Consider the following 15,820-nt stretch of genomic DNA (forward strand, 5'->3'; position numbering starts at 1 on the left):
CCAGCCCTGGCTTTTCTTTTTAGTTTTGACAAGGCAAATTTGTATCATACTGTTCCTTTTATTTTCTGTTGATGGGTCGGTCTCATAGCTAATGGTGGTCGTCATTCACAAAAACGTTGAACGTCTAGTTGAGATGGGAAAGGAAGCTAAGTCATTTCACTATGAGCACTGGAGATTTCTAATCTGCGCCTACACCTGACAGATACTTTATCTGTCTAGAACGTGACATAGTAATCACTGTATTTATATAAGATGCACGGTTTCTCAAGATTTTAACCTCAGAATCAAAACTTAAACTTGACAATTCTCCCAAATAAATAACTATTTTGTTAAGTTCATGAAAGCATCAAAAATAATAAAGAATAAAAATAAGGATTAAGCTGTCACCCCAGAAGGTCCTCTTGGTTTTGTAACAGTCCAGCAGGGCTCTTGGCTGAGTCCTCAGTGCTTGGCACAGTGCCTCGCATGAAGTAGTTGCTCAATAAATAGTGACAACTGAAGCTTACATTCAGTAAGGGTGTGCTATGAACTCGTTTTACCCATTAATGAGTTTACTTGTCACAATATCCTGTATGGTTGGTGCTGTTAGCATGTTATACAAATGGGAAATGTGAGGCCTAGATAATTATCACCCAGGGATACTTGGCAGAGCTGGCGTTGTGAGTGAGTGAGGGAATGAAAGGCATAAAACCCACAGGTACAGCTTTATTTTTTTATCGACCTTTTATTTATACATATACTTTTATTTTTTTGTTAAAGCTCATTTCAAAATTCAAATGCATACATATGATTTTATAGATACATGTGTGTTTTTTTTGCAGAGATGTGAATGAGAGAAATACAGTGAAAGGGTATGTAAAGTACTTTGCACTATATTTTACTATCTTCTTTGCTTTTTTAATAGTTCCAAGCCTTTTAAGTATTTCTACCCTCTTTTGTTTAGATTCAGAAAATTCAATATTTTGGGCACACACACAAAAGTGATGAACATGGAGGAGTCCACCAATGGAAGCCTGGCGGCGGAATTTCGACACCTGGTAGGGAGACCAGTTTTCCCCTTTCACGTTACATCTGGTCTGTGAGGACTTCTGAAGATAGAGTGGCACTTGCGCACTGTGGGATACGGAGGGCCCCCGGGAGGAGCCTGTCACCGTCTGTGGCTGGACTTCACCAGCAGGAGGAATCTCAGTTCCTCCTTATCCAAGGACTGTTCACTCTGTTTTCTGCAGTTTCTCTCCCAGAGATACTTTATTTGGGGTGCGGTGATCTCAGTAAAGTATTCCACAAACCTGTGCCCACATAAATTATCTGCACTTGGTGCCTCCACCGCCTCGGTGATCACTCACTCGAGACTTACAGTTTTCTCAAGGGTTAATATTGTTCCCACATCCTGACTGTTCCTTCTCCCCCATCCAAGTTTGGCAGGCCCCAGGGTCTTTCCTCAGACCCTTCACAGCCTCCTTCCTGGTGGTCTTGCACAACTGCTGTGGCTACCACTTTGTCTGCAAGGGATTGGGGCCCATGCCACCAGGCAGCAGACAGTCAGCAAGGGGTTGAGGTACACAGTGCCTTGCCTGCCTCCCTGAGAATCCTAGATGTGAGGTGTGAGGATGTGTTGGTGCTGAACCCTGTGTGCTCCCTGGTCCGGAGCCTGCAGGGAGGTTCAAGGCAGCCTTTCTCTGGCCACCATCCTGTGAACCAGCATACTCGGCCAGGAAGCCAGACCTTGTGTAAGAGCCTCAGTCCAAACTCAGGAGTCTGAGGGTATCCAGAGCTGCTCTCAGGACTCTAAATTGTTCCTTTGAAAACTCAAAGATTGAAGTCCTTTCGAGGACAATCTTAGTTGGGCCTGGACTTGCTGGGTCTAGCCTGGGAGACTGCCAGGGGAAGGTGAGGAATAGGAGAAGCTGTGCCCTGAGCTTGGGGAACATGGAACAGCTAAGGAAGGAGATGGGGGGGGACCATTCAGGAAAAGTCTGCACAGGTGAAGGGCGAGAGATGCAGTTTTCTGGGATCCTTCTAAATACCAAGGTGTTGGCATGATGTCAGGCTGCTGGGGAAAGGAACCCACACAAGGGTCATTTCTTTGTTTGTTCTGCATTCTGAAAATAATTTCATGTCCTTCATTCTTTCTAAGTCCCAACTTTGGTTTGATTTATAAATGAAAATAGCTACTTAGATTGTGTTGTTTACTGAGGTGGTTTCTTGTTTTCTAGCAACTGAAGGAACAGAAGAATGCTGGCAACAGAACCAATGAGGTGAGTCTGTCTCTAATCAGCAGGCTTGTCCAGCGAGGTTGGCTAAGTACCCTGGTGTCCGGGGACACCTCACACAGGTGCTCGGACCCAGCAGGAAAGAGCAGTGAATGTGTGTGGGGACTTGGTGTATTTGTAATAACAGTAAAAACACTGCATTTGTGCTTTATGGTTTTCCAACAATTTTGCACACAAATGGACTGGACCCTCACAGACAGCCCTGTGGAGCGGGTATGGTGACTGTCTGTGTTACTCACATTTTACAGGCAGAGACATTGAATCACAGGAAGTCTGCAGGATTGGCTAAGGGTGCAGAGGGTCACTGTCAGAACTGGAACTAGAGGCCACTTTTTATGACTGCCATTGCGGAAAACCAAGTGTGCCGAGAGGGTTTTCCTGCCCTTACATTCCCTATTCAGGGGCATCGTCTTTCTGGCAGTTTCCGTTTTAGAGCCAGATCCTTGAGGAGTTATGTCTGTGAACTACGGGCAGGGACAAAATAGAGCATCCAGTAGTCTTGGTTTGCAATGTTGTCCTCCTTGTGGCTGCACAGCGTGCCATCCTTCCTCACCACAACCTGTAGAGGGCGTGGGGAACAGTGGGACGGGCACTGGCCTGGGTGGTGCAGACATACCACTGTGTGCTCCTGTTTTTGACCTTTACTATTTTTGTGACTCATATGGTTTCCTCTTCTGTAAGCAGGAGTAGCAGCTGCTCCTTTCTGGTTCTAAGTTGTGAGGTCCCAGAAAACCTCAGCATATTGTACTTGGAGTCCCAAGGAAATAACCCAGAGGACTGGCTGTGAAAGACATGGGTTTATTAGGACTTACATCACACTGGTGGTGGCCAGCTGGTGAAGTTTATTGCCACACTGGCTGCCACTGGTGAAGTTGAACCCCTAAGTCCCACCCGGCCTGTGGATGGGCTGCACTGGGGGCAACTGGCCAGCGCTTTTGTTTCTCTACCACCTAGACTTTCCTAGCACAAGGTTTTACAGAGTACAGAAAAACAGGGCATGCAGGAGGAGGGGACATGCGAAAGCTGTGTGAAATCAAAATGCTGTTTTCCTGACTAAGGAGCTGGCCAGGCTCCCAAGGTCTCACAGTCTGGTTACTGATGGCCTTCACTATATTTCCCACAGAGGGGGAGCTGGAGCATGGGAAGAGGCCCGTGTTCATTCCCATTTACCATACATACGCTCACTTGAGATAATATGTAGAAAGGCACTTTGAAAACTATAACATTTCTACCCAAATCAAGGCACTTTATGACCTTCCAGGCTTATGCAAATCAGCCCTTCCAGTAGATAATACATTGCCCAACCCCCATCTGTGGGAGGTGTGCAGCCCACACCAGGTGGTGGCAGAGTGGAGCTGAGGGCCAGAAAGCCTTAGGTCACACAAATAAACCCATTAGAAGTTGCTGTTTCCCTCTTGACATTTCTTTCCCTAATCTGTAATCCTTGCCATAATTTCAGAACTCTTATTTTTGAGAGAACACTGAGATATTTGCAATAATCAAATCTGGGATAGATTTTTGAAAATTGGACTCTTTTTCTGAATTGCAGCTAGTTGGGCTCAGGCTTTCTGCAGCCTGTTGTAGTGCTTATTAGACTCTTAAAAGTTGCAGGATCCATGAATAAATCACTTTGTTCTTTTCCCTCCCCCACTTTTCTCTTTCAAGGGCCCTCTCATCGTTACTGAAGAGCTTCATTCCCTCAGTTTTGAAACCCAGTTGTGCCAGCCTGGTTTGGTCATTGACCTTGAGGTAAGACTTACATGATCCAGATGTGTAAAACTATTTATTTTTACTTTTAACTGTTACATGTATTTTTATTTCTCAATTTTCATTTTAGAGCTGTTTACCTAATTGCTAAAAAAAATGATCTTTTCCAGTTAATACTCTCTTAATTTAATGATTCATGAAGCTAGGTAATTGAATTAACCTTCAGATTCTATAAGCTGATTGTTTTGGTTGAGCTATCCTATGTTAGTTTTTATATGAAGCATTGAGACTTATTTCTTAACTGAAAGATACATCAAAAACAAATTAAGCCCTGGCCTGTGTGGCTCAGTAGGTTGGAGCGTCGTCCTGTGCTGAAGGGTTGCGGGTTCAATTCCCTGTCAGGGCACACACCTAGGTTGTGGGTTCACTCCGTGATTGGGGTGCATGGAAGAGGTGACCGATCAATGTTTCTCTCTCTCTCTTTCCCTCTCCCTTGCTCTCTAAAATCGATTTTAAAAAAAATTATAACCTTGAAAAAAAATTAAACTATGAACAAAAGAACATAACTTTGCATTTTTAATCTTCAAATATAAATATATACAAGTTTACAAGTAATCCCTCACTTAGTTTTGAGGTTACACAGTGGTCTGAAGGTGATATTTCTGTGATCCAGATGATTTCAATGTCTTTGTCATCTTTTAGACAACCTCTCTGCCTGTCGTGGTGATCTCCAATGTCAGCCAGCTTCCGAGTGGTTGGGCCTCTATCCTGTGGTACAACATGCTGGTGACAGAACCCAGGGTATGGAAAACACATCTGCTTTCATTCAAGGGGAACCAATGACCCCATGCTCTAGCTTCTGCATATCCAGTAGAGCCCCTTAGGGCCTGATGCTGAGGGACAAGTGACATAACTCAGTGGCATTGCTAAGGATCTGGAGTAATTCTGTAAAAGTGAAGCATGTGTGTGTTTTATATGAGAATTGTGATTTTCCTCCTGTGTGAATAAGCATAGGCGATTGATGATTTAATATAGCTTTTTTTGTGGAAGAGGCCCTTATTGTTATTTCTTTAAGACGCATGCACCTACTAAACAAGTGTGCTCACTTTTAGAGTGTACTTGCTCCCCATTGTTAATTACAACTGATTCTCATTATTCACTGTATTCAAGTCCCTTAGTTGCTGTGAACACTGGTTTAGCAAATACTGAACCCTAAATAGGGTTAGGTTCCTGCAAACCTCTGGTCACAATCTTCTGGCAACCAGTTAATATATAACCTTGTTTATGTGAGCTGAGGGTCTATTTAAAGATACCTTATCTGATGTATTTGTTGGTTCATTAACATCAAACTCATAACCAGCAGCACCATAGCTCATGCCGGAACACAGCTTATCTAGCTCATCTAAGGCTTATCGTAAGGCACATCATGGCCCTAAGGATGTTGGACAGCACTTCTACACTTGGGTCCATTTTAAATAATGAAACCACCAACAAAACAGCACAAAAATGCAGAACAATGGCACTATGTAAATAGACCTCAAAAAGGACACTGGTTTATCCTATGAGAGATGAAAAACGAAGGCAGAGGGCTGCTTAGTTTGACCTCAACTGGAAACATGCATGTTGGGCAACTCAAATTTTTCACTGTTTTGTGCAGGAGCGAATGTGTGCGGAAGTGCCATGAGTAAGAGTATTGGTTTTGGAGTGACAGTAAATTTTAGGGAGTAGATGAATTCACAGATACGAATCTTCAAATAATGAGAATCGACCATATTTCTCTTGTCTACCAGGAAGATGTCTGTGTAGCGCAGAAACTGAAACTGAGCTTTGGAACAGGTCCCTGTTTTAGTGCCTAGGTTGTGACCGGTGGTTCTTCAGGAGCCATTCACTTTTGGGTGTCTTCTCTCTAGAATCTGTCCTTCTTTCTGAACCCACCTTGTGCACGATGGTCCCAGCTTTCAGAGGTGCTGAGTTGGCAGTTTTCTTCTGTCACCAAGAGAGGCCTCAACGTGGACCAGCTCAGCATGCTGGGAGAGAAACTGCTTGGTATGAACATGTTCACTTTCTATGTCTATAAAAACAGAAATTCATGGAAATGCCTCTACTTACTCATTTCCCCTCTTTGCTCTCTGTTTTGTTCAAGGAAGATAATATTAAACTCTGTTGGTTTTTCCAGCTGCAGCCTGTTATAGCTAAGTGGGCATCATACTTCACCTTGGAAAGAGATATAGACCTGATAAAAGATTTAAACGAATCATTTCTAATTATCTCAATACCTCTGAGCAGGGTTCCTAAGAGAAAGATTTTTGCATCATGCACATATATTGTGGCTAAAATAAGTTCCTTGATGAGAAAGGTAAAGTCTTTTTAACCTTGGAGAGAAAAATGTAAGTCCCCAACATGGTAAGAATAAGGTCCTGGAGCCCCCCCACGGCACAGCACACAGCCAGGGCTCTTGCCTCAGGTGGCCCAGGTAGGAGACTGTCCACATCAGGACACCGCTTGACTAACAGTTTTGTCTGACTGGGCAGGGTCCCGGCCTCAGTAGATAATTCCCTTTGAGTAGCTAATACCATGGATTGATTAGTTTTCCACCTTATGCAAATCAAAGACCTACTAGTCTCAAGGTCAGATCTTCAGTGAAGGGGAAGGAGTATCTATACTATTTCTTTAAAAGTTCACAGGGAGCATTTTTTCAGACTTGCTCTTTGCACAGCAGCACGGCATGCACTGCAAACACCAGTAGGCTCTCCCTAACCAAAAGGCTCCCAGCAGTGCCACCTTCTCTTGACCATGTAGCTGCCACTGTGGAGTTCTTGTGCTGTTTAGTAAAAAGAAGAAATCACCATATTTCATCTCCTTATTTGGGGAGAATTAAGAAAGATTTTTTTTTTTTTTGGTCTGTAATGGCTTATTTGTGGTTCTCTTTGAGGAGAGATGATGGACTCACCACCTCTGATGACCTGGGCTGCTTTCATTTGTGTAGCTAATAACCCCAAGACTTCTTTCCCATCTCTCTTTTCTTGCTTGACTTCTGATTTGCATCAACATCCCTGAGACACGACCTGTTTGGAGAAGGGGTGAGGGAAATGCCTAATTAACATGTAAAATAAGCTTATAAAGTCAAGCGTTTGTTAGGTGTAGCATGTAGGATGATTTTGATCTTAGTTTGAATTAAACAACAAAAACAACTCTTTAGGGCCAGGAGAGGAGTCCCATTGAAGGAGGAGAGGGAGGTCGAGGGAGAGGGTACTGCACAGGGAGAGACCAAATGGAGGCTTCTGCAGAAAGTGCAGTTAATTAGCATTAGTGTATCTGAGAATATCATCCATATACATACAACCTTCCTTTGTTGGGTGCTGGCTCCTTTCTTTGAGAACAAACACAAGAGCCGAGCCAGTAGTCCAGTCAAAGCTTCAGAATTGATTTCTGTTTCTTGAAAAGGCTTATTTTAATTTGTTTAGGTCCTAATGCTGGCCCTGAAGGTCTTATTCCGTGGACGAGGTTCTGTAAGGTGGGTACTGTCTGAGTTTTTTACTCTCTGAGTCCTTACTTTCTTCTGAGGTTGTCGTATTATTTCTCACTGTGGTGGTTCCTAACTGTGTGCTTATTTTGGCTTGTTCCTCTCACCCATGGAACCCCTAGGGCACGTTTTGTTTACTTTCCTTGAGCACAGAAGGCTGGGCTCCCAGTGTGAGTCTGACAGGAAGCGCCTGCCTGGGTGATAACATTCTTTCACATCCGAAATGAGTCTTCTGTTTGCTCACATGGGCCCCCTTGGCAGCATTTTAGCCCCGTGTATGAGAAATGAGTTCTCTGTGCTGGTGTAGATGGCTTGGCGGCCAGATGAGTTCCCCCAGCCAACTCAAGCAGAGGAACCAGTTGGAAGGAATAATTAGACCCCGCTGAAGTCAACAGACAGTGCTGACGAGTTTTTGCTACTGGATTGTACTAGTGAGAGGGCAGCTTTTGTTCTGTGATTCTCCCTGGAGGTCATTCCCTGGCTGGTTCGCTACTGTTCAGAGAGGGAAGCGGAGGCAGCCCAGGAAGTGGAGAGCTTGGTGCCAGGGTGCCAAGAGGGAGTGGGGGTGTTGTTCTGTATAGCACAGTGCTAGCTTTGGCAGCCGGGCAGTCTTTGCAAATTAAAATCCACTGGTGGGAGGAGGCATGGTAAGTCACCAGTATTTTGGATTTCCTTGTTCCTAATGTGTGTACTTGTTTACTTGCAGGAAAATATAAATGACAAAAATTTTCCTTTCTGGCTTTGGATTGAAAGCATCCTTGAACTCATTAAAAAACACCTGCTTTCTCTCTGGAATGATGGGTAAGGGCCGCTGACAATGTAAAGTTGAAACGTACTTTCAGCACATGCTCCCCTTATTGCATGGCTGACACAGGCCTGACCCAGGCAGACTTCATATTGCCCAGATGTGTGCATCTCATAGAAATGATGGTGTCCCCTCAGGGTTTCACTGTAGAGGAGTCTCATGAGATTAAATTTATACTCTGAATGCCATTTATTCATACATTCATTCCACAAAGATTTCCTGAGCACCTACCCCATTTCCCCAAGGAAGGAAAAAAACACTTTTTTACTTCAGTGAATTGTTTCTAACTTACTCCCCTAGTCAGCTGATACTTCAGCAAAGGCTTTAAGTTGATCAGAAGTGCTGGAATATGAAAATGTATTGTCCGAGCCACCTTCTCCAGTGTAAAAGATGCATAAATTCAGACATTTTCTTGGCCTTCAAAATCATCCAGCCAAAATAAAAGGCTCACTCGTCCAGCAAGTATTTATTGATCATCTATAGCATCCTGCTGGTACCATGTTAATGATCTCTTTTGGACTTCAGCACATATAAGTGAAATCCTTCCTGAAGTGTGAATTAAATAGATTTTAAAGTATCTAAAATAGTCTATCATTTTTATCCTGTGTCCTGCTGTCAGGTTCCAGTGATCTTGATTTGAAAGTTATCATGAAAGTTAAAACCATGACTGACCTCAAAATACCTCCGTGCATCCCTTTCCCACGCAGGTGCATCGTGGGCTTCATCAGCAAGGAGCGGGAACGCGCTCTGCTGAAGGACCAGCAGCCGGGGACTTTCCTGTTGCGTTTCAGTGAGAGCTGTCGGGAAGGGGCCATCACATTCACGTGGGTGGAGCGGCCCCAAAACGGAGGCGGTAAGCGAAGGCGCCTGCACCCCCCCCAAAAGTCCTTTCACTGCAAATCAGCTCTTACAAATAAGGAGCTTTTGACATAAAATCACAGATCCTATACTTACCCCTAGCTGAGCTTCTCAGATAGGATTTAATCCATCACCCTGAATATTTGTGATTCATTGCCTGGAACATATTGTGCAGATGATGGGTTTTAAATGACAAGGCCAAATTCTTTTTTCTGGTTTGTTATCTGTAGACTTAAGATGTGAATCCGTATGCCTGACAGCCAGTTCTTGGCAGGAAACCATTTTCACAGGCACAGGCTTCCAGCTTCACTAGGGGAAAGGCGCAGGGAAGGCCATAGATGTGGGCAGGCTTTCTGAGAGGGGTCCTGGGGCCTGGCTGCACCCCTCCACCTGCCGTCAAACAGAGCAGACGCAAGTTTATCTTTGTTATATCTTTGGTTTCTGTTCAACCAAGCGAATCCATGACTTAAAAAATACCTGTTTTAGGGGACAAGACTGAACAGCAGAGATGGGAGAATGATAGAGACAAGCTGATTACTCTTCAGTGCTGCTTGTAGTTTGCCTTGTTTGAAGGACTGGAGGAAATACTGATGTTCCAGTGAAGTTCGTGCTTTCAGTGGGAAGATGCAAAGAGATGGGATACTTTTTTGTTCTGTTTATTGTTTTCTTTTGGTAAAAAACACAACAAACCAAGAGGAGAGCTGGGATTAGAGCCCAGTGTAGACCGTAGGTGCTAGAGACTGCCCTTTTCACCTTCACTTCTGGTAGCTCTTTCCAGGCGAAGATGAAAAAAACCAATGGCAACCTGAACGTGTAAGCACTGCCAGCTACAAAGCTGTAGGATGCCAGCGCGGCTTGAGGTCCTGGGGCAGAGCGCCCGGGGCTCTTCCACAGTGGCCTTTGGGGGGTGTACACCGAAAAGTGAGGTCCCGGATCAACCAGAGGAGCATGATTAGAATGAGTCAGGGAATGAGACCAGGAGTGACAGACTTGTTTCTTATAGTGGCGATTAGAGAAAAAACAGCAAATAGGATCTTTTATTTGTTTTAAAGTTGTTTTCCATGTGTTATCATTGTTTATTTTAATAAAAAGTTATACTTTTCAGTATGTAAAGAAAAACAAACAGAAAGTGAGCTTACCTTTTAGTAACTTTATCTATGGCTTGAGCCAAGATGACTCAATTAGTAGTTAGTTATCTGTCTGTGGGCGACACATCATTGAAGACACCTTTAAAGATGTGTAACAGACTTCTTTTGGCTGTATTTACAAATGTAAGCAAATAACAAATGCAGTGTTATTGATAGTAATGACTGCTGTTATTTTCCCTGTTTTTGAGAAAGTATTATAATTTATTTAAAAGCAAATCAGTGTACTGTCTGTGCTGAAACTCCTAGATTGTGATTAGATCTTGTCCATTTCTCTCAAATTTATAAACTCTGTTCTGTTTTTTTCCTCTGTTGTTTGGGATATTCCATTGGGACTCACTTTGCTTTTCTTCTTTTTAGAACCTTACTTCCATGCGGTTGAACCCTACACAAAGAAAGAACTTTCCGCAGTTACTTTCCCTGATATTATTCGCAATTACAAAGTCATGGCTGCTGAAAATATTCCAGAGAATCCCCTGAAGTATCTGTATCCAAATATTGATAAAGACCATGCCTTTGGAAAGTATTACTCCAGGCCCAAGGAAGGTAAGTGGTGATTGTGTTCTCATCTCATCATCGTCCAAAGGTTTGCTAGAGACAGGGTTCAGTCACCTCTGTGCCGTGCCTTCCTGTCGGTGCAGGGTGCCCGCACAAACCCACCCGTGCCGTGTCATCAAACCACCACTTTCTTTAGAACTGGTAAAAGCAGGCTTTGGAAAAAATGGCATAAGCGCAGCGCAGTTGAAACCTAATGCATTATTTCGCTGGAAATATCCAGTAAGAAATGAGTAAATGATTTCTTATTTTAGAGGTGTTGGAAAAGTTCATTCCTGGTCTTTCCACATGGAAGGGAGTAAAGGGTAGGACTGCTGTGGCCAACTGATTTATGCCAGCCTGCTCCTGTTAAAATTGAGGTAACTGAGGCCCAGGAGAAGTACCATAGTTTATGTCGAGTGACCCAGTACATTATTAGATCATATTGTTAACAGTGATTATTGTTAAGAGCAGACCTAGGCTTAGAACACAGGTTTCCTGCTTCTCTGTCTTCACTGAATTGCATTTGAGAAAGTTCAGGTTTAGACTAATCTGGTTTAGAACATGCCAACACAGCCAATTATCTTTCAGAATCAGAAACCTCAGTATTAGACAGTTACTCTGGGGGAGAAGCCGGCTGCAGCTTGCCTGGCCAGCTGTGTATGTTAAGCAGCCAGGCTAGGACCACAGAGCCAGATACGACTTCTGTAGGGTTTCAAGCCTCAGGAAGAGAAACCACTTAGGTTGACCCCTGTACTGAACTCTCCTCCCCTCTTCTTCCAGTTGTTTCCACATTCCCACCAGGATTTCAGGTGACTCAGCCAGGGAGGGCATACCCCCTTAAAGTTTCGGACTCTAACCCCACTATCAAGAAAAATAGTAACATTTTGATCAAATGTTCCAAATGTTCTTGTGTGATTTTTGCTAACAGAAAATGTACCCGATGTGTTTGCTTCCAGCAGCAGAACCAATGGAACTTGATGGCCCTAAAGGAACTGGATACATCAAGACTGAGTTGATTTCTGTGTCTGAAGTGTAAGTGAACACAGAAGAGTGCCATGTTTAAAGCCTCAGGCCAGCCCTGCGCCTGGCTGGGGCCTGTTGAAGATGCTTGTACTTTGCTTTTCCATTGTAATTGCTGCCACCGCCATCACAGTTGGACCCGTTGGAAAGATCCTAATTAGAGATCCTGGTGTCAGTGCCTGTCAGCATTTTACTGCCTTTATATAAAATAATAATAATAACAAAAAAAAAACCCGAAGTTGTATTTAAGGTATATAAATTCCCCCCAAACTGATACTTTGAAAAAGTGTGAATAAAATGAACAAAAATTGATCAGAGTGGGAAAATAGTTCTTTTCAATCTAGAAAAGGCCAAAGTAATGATTGAGATACATTTTTTCCGCTTGCTTTTATTTTGTTGTTTCATTTTATAAAAGGTAGAAAAAAATTTGGAAAAGTCATTGTCAGTAATTTGGCCTGCAGCACTCACTGTCTTGGGGGTGAATGGATGTAGTCTTCATGTAAAAACACCCTGGAGCAGCTTTATCTGCATACACACCTCAAGGTAGGGATGAGGGACTCCCCAGATGTTTCTCTGGTGCTTCTCGGCCAGGGTGAGCCGAGGCATTGGCATCTCAGGGTGACACGCTGCACACGCTCACACCCACACTTAACCAGGCAGAAGCGGCGCAGGTTCCAGTCTGGCTCTTTCTCACTCACATCTCTAGAGTCCAATACATTTCCTGAGGGGCCGGGCTGGGGACAGGAACCTCTCGTGATCTGTACTTTTTAAAATGTGTTTTATATGTGTACTTACTTACCTGAAATAAAAATATAATGTGATGATTCAATCACAGGCCAAAGATGAAATGTGTAATTTATGCCACTGCTTTCATAATCTAGGTGTTAACATTTCCTTTTCATTTCTCCCCATTTTAGCCACCCTTCTCGACTTCAGACCACAGACAACCTTCTCCCCATGTCTCCTGAGGAGTTTGACGAGGTGTCTCGGATTGTGGGCTCTGTGGAATTCGACAGCATGGTGAGTACCGCGCACAGATGTTCCCAGCTCCTGCTGAGCATGCAGTGTCCGAGGCAGAGAGGGCATCCTGGCAAACCCGGGGCCCATCTGCAAAATATCAGGAGGAGCCCCTTGCAGCGCCGAGCCGGGTGAATTTTCAATTGGCCGTGACAAGCTGGAGTCTGCTGAGCCCAAACAAGCTACGTTATCACCTGGGTTTTTATACCTGGCATTCAGTACCTTCCAAAAAATGAGTGACATTTCAAATATTTAAAAGCTCTCCATCTGCCCTTTGAAGTTGTCCATGAAGAAATTTCATAAAATTAGGGAACTAAGGTTTCTCTGATAAGAAAATGTTTTCCTTTGGCCTGTTATTTCAGTGCTGTGTCTGAAGGACTGTTGTTTTTAGGAAAGGAGGGGACTAATGCTTCATGATTACAGTAATTATAGGGACTTAGCTGGCAGCAATGAAACCATTTCACCTGCTCTGAGAACTGATTTGTGCTGCTAGCACCTGGAGCCGTGAGGGGCTTGCCCAGAGTAAAATGTTCCTGGAGTGAAACAGTTAATGAGTGTCATGGTAAGAGTGCATCTTCATTTTGGAGGGTGTTTTCCAGTATATCAAATAGTATTGTTTGCTTTTCAGCCTGAAGTCCTTCCTCTTAAAGATTTTTTTGGCTGGCTGGAATTTTGCTGATGCTATTTAATTTTCAGCTCTTTTCCACATGAAGCTATTTCAGTTCATTTTGAAAAAATTGTTTCATGCTTTAAAAAATCCTCTTTGTGTCATTACTGGCCTTTTTTCATCTCCGAGGCACAGATGAGATGATGAGTCATGAGGGAGCAGGGGGATTGGACAGGAGAGGCGGGGAGAGGGTCTGCGCCTCTCACATTCGAGGCCACGGGCCCATCTGCTCAGGGAGTGCGTGTAAAAACATCAGTGATGTCTGCTTACAGCTCAGTCCCTGGTGTGTAACTTTTCCCCCTCCTTTTCCCCTCACCGTAGCGCACGGGCTAAAATCCTCAGGCTGCCCTTTCTTCAGCCTTCCTGATTGCTGAGGATGAAAAAAGTCATTTAGAAAAGTGCTTAGATAGTGAAATAGCAAAATAGTTCTCTTCCTGTTGACAGGTGTAAAATGAACCTCACACGTGTAAGGTCACATCCCCTGTTAGTGTCCCCCCAGCTCTGCTTTATAGTGCTTCATAAGCCCGACGCAACAATGGCATGAATATAAAGCCCATTCCGAATGTAAAACAGGTTGATGGAACCAAAAAACAGGCTGTTTTCCTTTTACACCTCCTTTGTTGTTCCTGAGCAAGTTACCTCATCATCATGATCACCACCAGTAATAGGTGACACTCATTAAGCACTTACTGTATACCAGGCACTCCATAGGTGGTAGGAGCTTATTCAGTCCCCCCAAAACCTTCTGAGTTAGGTATTATTGTTATTCCCATTTTTACAGGTGTGAAAAAAGAGCACCCCCCAAATTTGGTAACTTGACTAAGATCAGTCAGTAAGTGATGGAACGAATATTTGAATCCACAGGCCTGCTCTTGTCCACTGTCCTGGAATGCCTCCCACGACAAGCTGGCCTTTGCTTCATTCAAAACATGCACCTAGAGCAGCTGTTTGCACAAGACTCAGTATGTTTTATTCTGGTGTGTTATTACAAAGGCTGAGTGGCCTTTGGGTGAGAGGCCTGTGCTTGGGGTTGGACATTAGAGTTCTAACTCTTTCATCACCATTATCTCCTGTGACCTTGAGAAAATAAGATGGATTAGTTTCCGCCATCTGTGCGAGCAGTGTGATTGCTTTCTCTGTGCTCTCAGAGTGACACTGTGAGAGCATTTTAAACATGCTAAATAAATGCTGGAAATGGCTTTGGGTCTCTAAATGTCCCCTATAGCCATCCCATCCCATTCCAGATGATTTCATTCATTTCATTTGTAGAATAAAATAAATCTGTTTTACACACACACACACACACACACACCTCCAGATTAAAGCCATAGAGGACTTACAGAGTTAAAAGAGGCCATAATACAGGCACAGCACTGATTAGATGAATAAAAGTTGGATTCGTCTTCAAATTGGGTAGACTCCACCTTGTCTGTCTCAGGCTGTCTGTCCTCAGCCTGGGCCATGGTTTCCATTCAGCATCCACTCTTGGAATTAGGGCATTTGCTCTGAAATAGAATAACCTCTCACAGAGCTGGCTGGTTTCACGTCTGGAGGTTGCAGCTCTGGACGCGGGTGGCACCAGGGCGGATGCCTGTGCTGCCTCAGGGGCAGGAGGACCGCCCACTCCGGAGGAGATTGTGCAAGAGAGACAGAGCGCCAGTGTTTTCCGCACATGACTCGAGTGTTTGTTTAGTCTGGATTTCCTGTACAATAAACTTTCTCCTCTGGGATGACATGAAAACTAGTCACCTCTCCTGGAGGCCTTTGGTCAGAGCTGATGCTAATAATAATAGGAGCATTTATTAATTGTGTACTGTTTTCCACCTACGGTACTAGGCATTCTACATGTGCTATCCAGTTTAATCCTTTCAACAAATCTATCTGCTATTTACTGTTAGTCTCCTTTGGATAGATGAGGAGCTTGAAATTTAGAGAGGTTAGTGAATATGCCGTATCACTCAGCTAGTGAGATAGTGACAGGATTTGAACCTAGGCTTTATCTCCCCTCCCTCCCTCTCCAAAGTCTACCATCCTAACTACACATTTTTAGTGTCAACTACACTGAAACAGGCAAAACCTTCATTGTGCTTTTAATCCAAAATAATTTTTCTAAGAGCTCACTATGTACTACTCACTACTGAGCACTTAGGATTAAAAAAAAAGGGTGGGGGGGACTCAGTTCTCAAGAGGCTTATAGTCTAATGCTATATTTCCATTGGTATTTTGGGCTGAATAATTCTCTGTTGTGCAGGGCTGTTCTGTGCATTT

At 43.7% G+C, this 15,820-nt stretch overlaps 1 protein-coding gene across 2 annotated transcripts in view; it reads left to right on the plus strand.

Moving 5' to 3' along the window:
* The window catches only part of STAT1 (signal transducer and activator of transcription 1), a 38,393-nt gene that overhangs the window by 20,282 nt on the left and 2,291 nt on the right, over nucleotides 1-15,820 (plus strand). Inside the window, exons 12-23 of one of the 2 annotated variants that reach the window (XM_081141900.1) lie at nucleotides 822-851; nucleotides 944-1,037; nucleotides 2,217-2,258; nucleotides 3,939-4,022; nucleotides 4,683-4,781; nucleotides 5,891-6,026; nucleotides 7,445-7,494; nucleotides 8,210-8,304; nucleotides 9,016-9,161; nucleotides 10,672-10,857; nucleotides 11,805-11,880; nucleotides 12,786-12,888. In XM_081141900.1, coding sequence (XP_080998026.1) covers nucleotides 822-851; nucleotides 944-1,037; nucleotides 2,217-2,258; nucleotides 3,939-4,022; nucleotides 4,683-4,781; nucleotides 5,891-6,026; nucleotides 7,445-7,494; nucleotides 8,210-8,304; nucleotides 9,016-9,161; nucleotides 10,672-10,857; nucleotides 11,805-11,880; nucleotides 12,786-12,888 — 1,141 coding nt within the window. The remainder of the gene's footprint in view (nucleotides 1-821; nucleotides 852-943; nucleotides 1,038-2,216; nucleotides 2,259-3,938; nucleotides 4,023-4,682; nucleotides 4,782-5,890; nucleotides 6,027-7,444; nucleotides 7,495-8,209; nucleotides 8,305-9,015; nucleotides 9,162-10,671; nucleotides 10,858-11,804; nucleotides 11,881-12,785; nucleotides 12,889-15,820) is intronic. The other variant, XM_081141901.1, reaches the window with a different exon arrangement.

The sequence above is a fragment of the Miniopterus schreibersii genome (assembly GCF_964146895.1).
Source record: "Miniopterus schreibersii genome assembly, chromosome: 7".
NCBI classification, from domain to species: domain Eukaryota; kingdom Metazoa; phylum Chordata; class Mammalia; order Chiroptera; family Miniopteridae; genus Miniopterus; species Miniopterus schreibersii.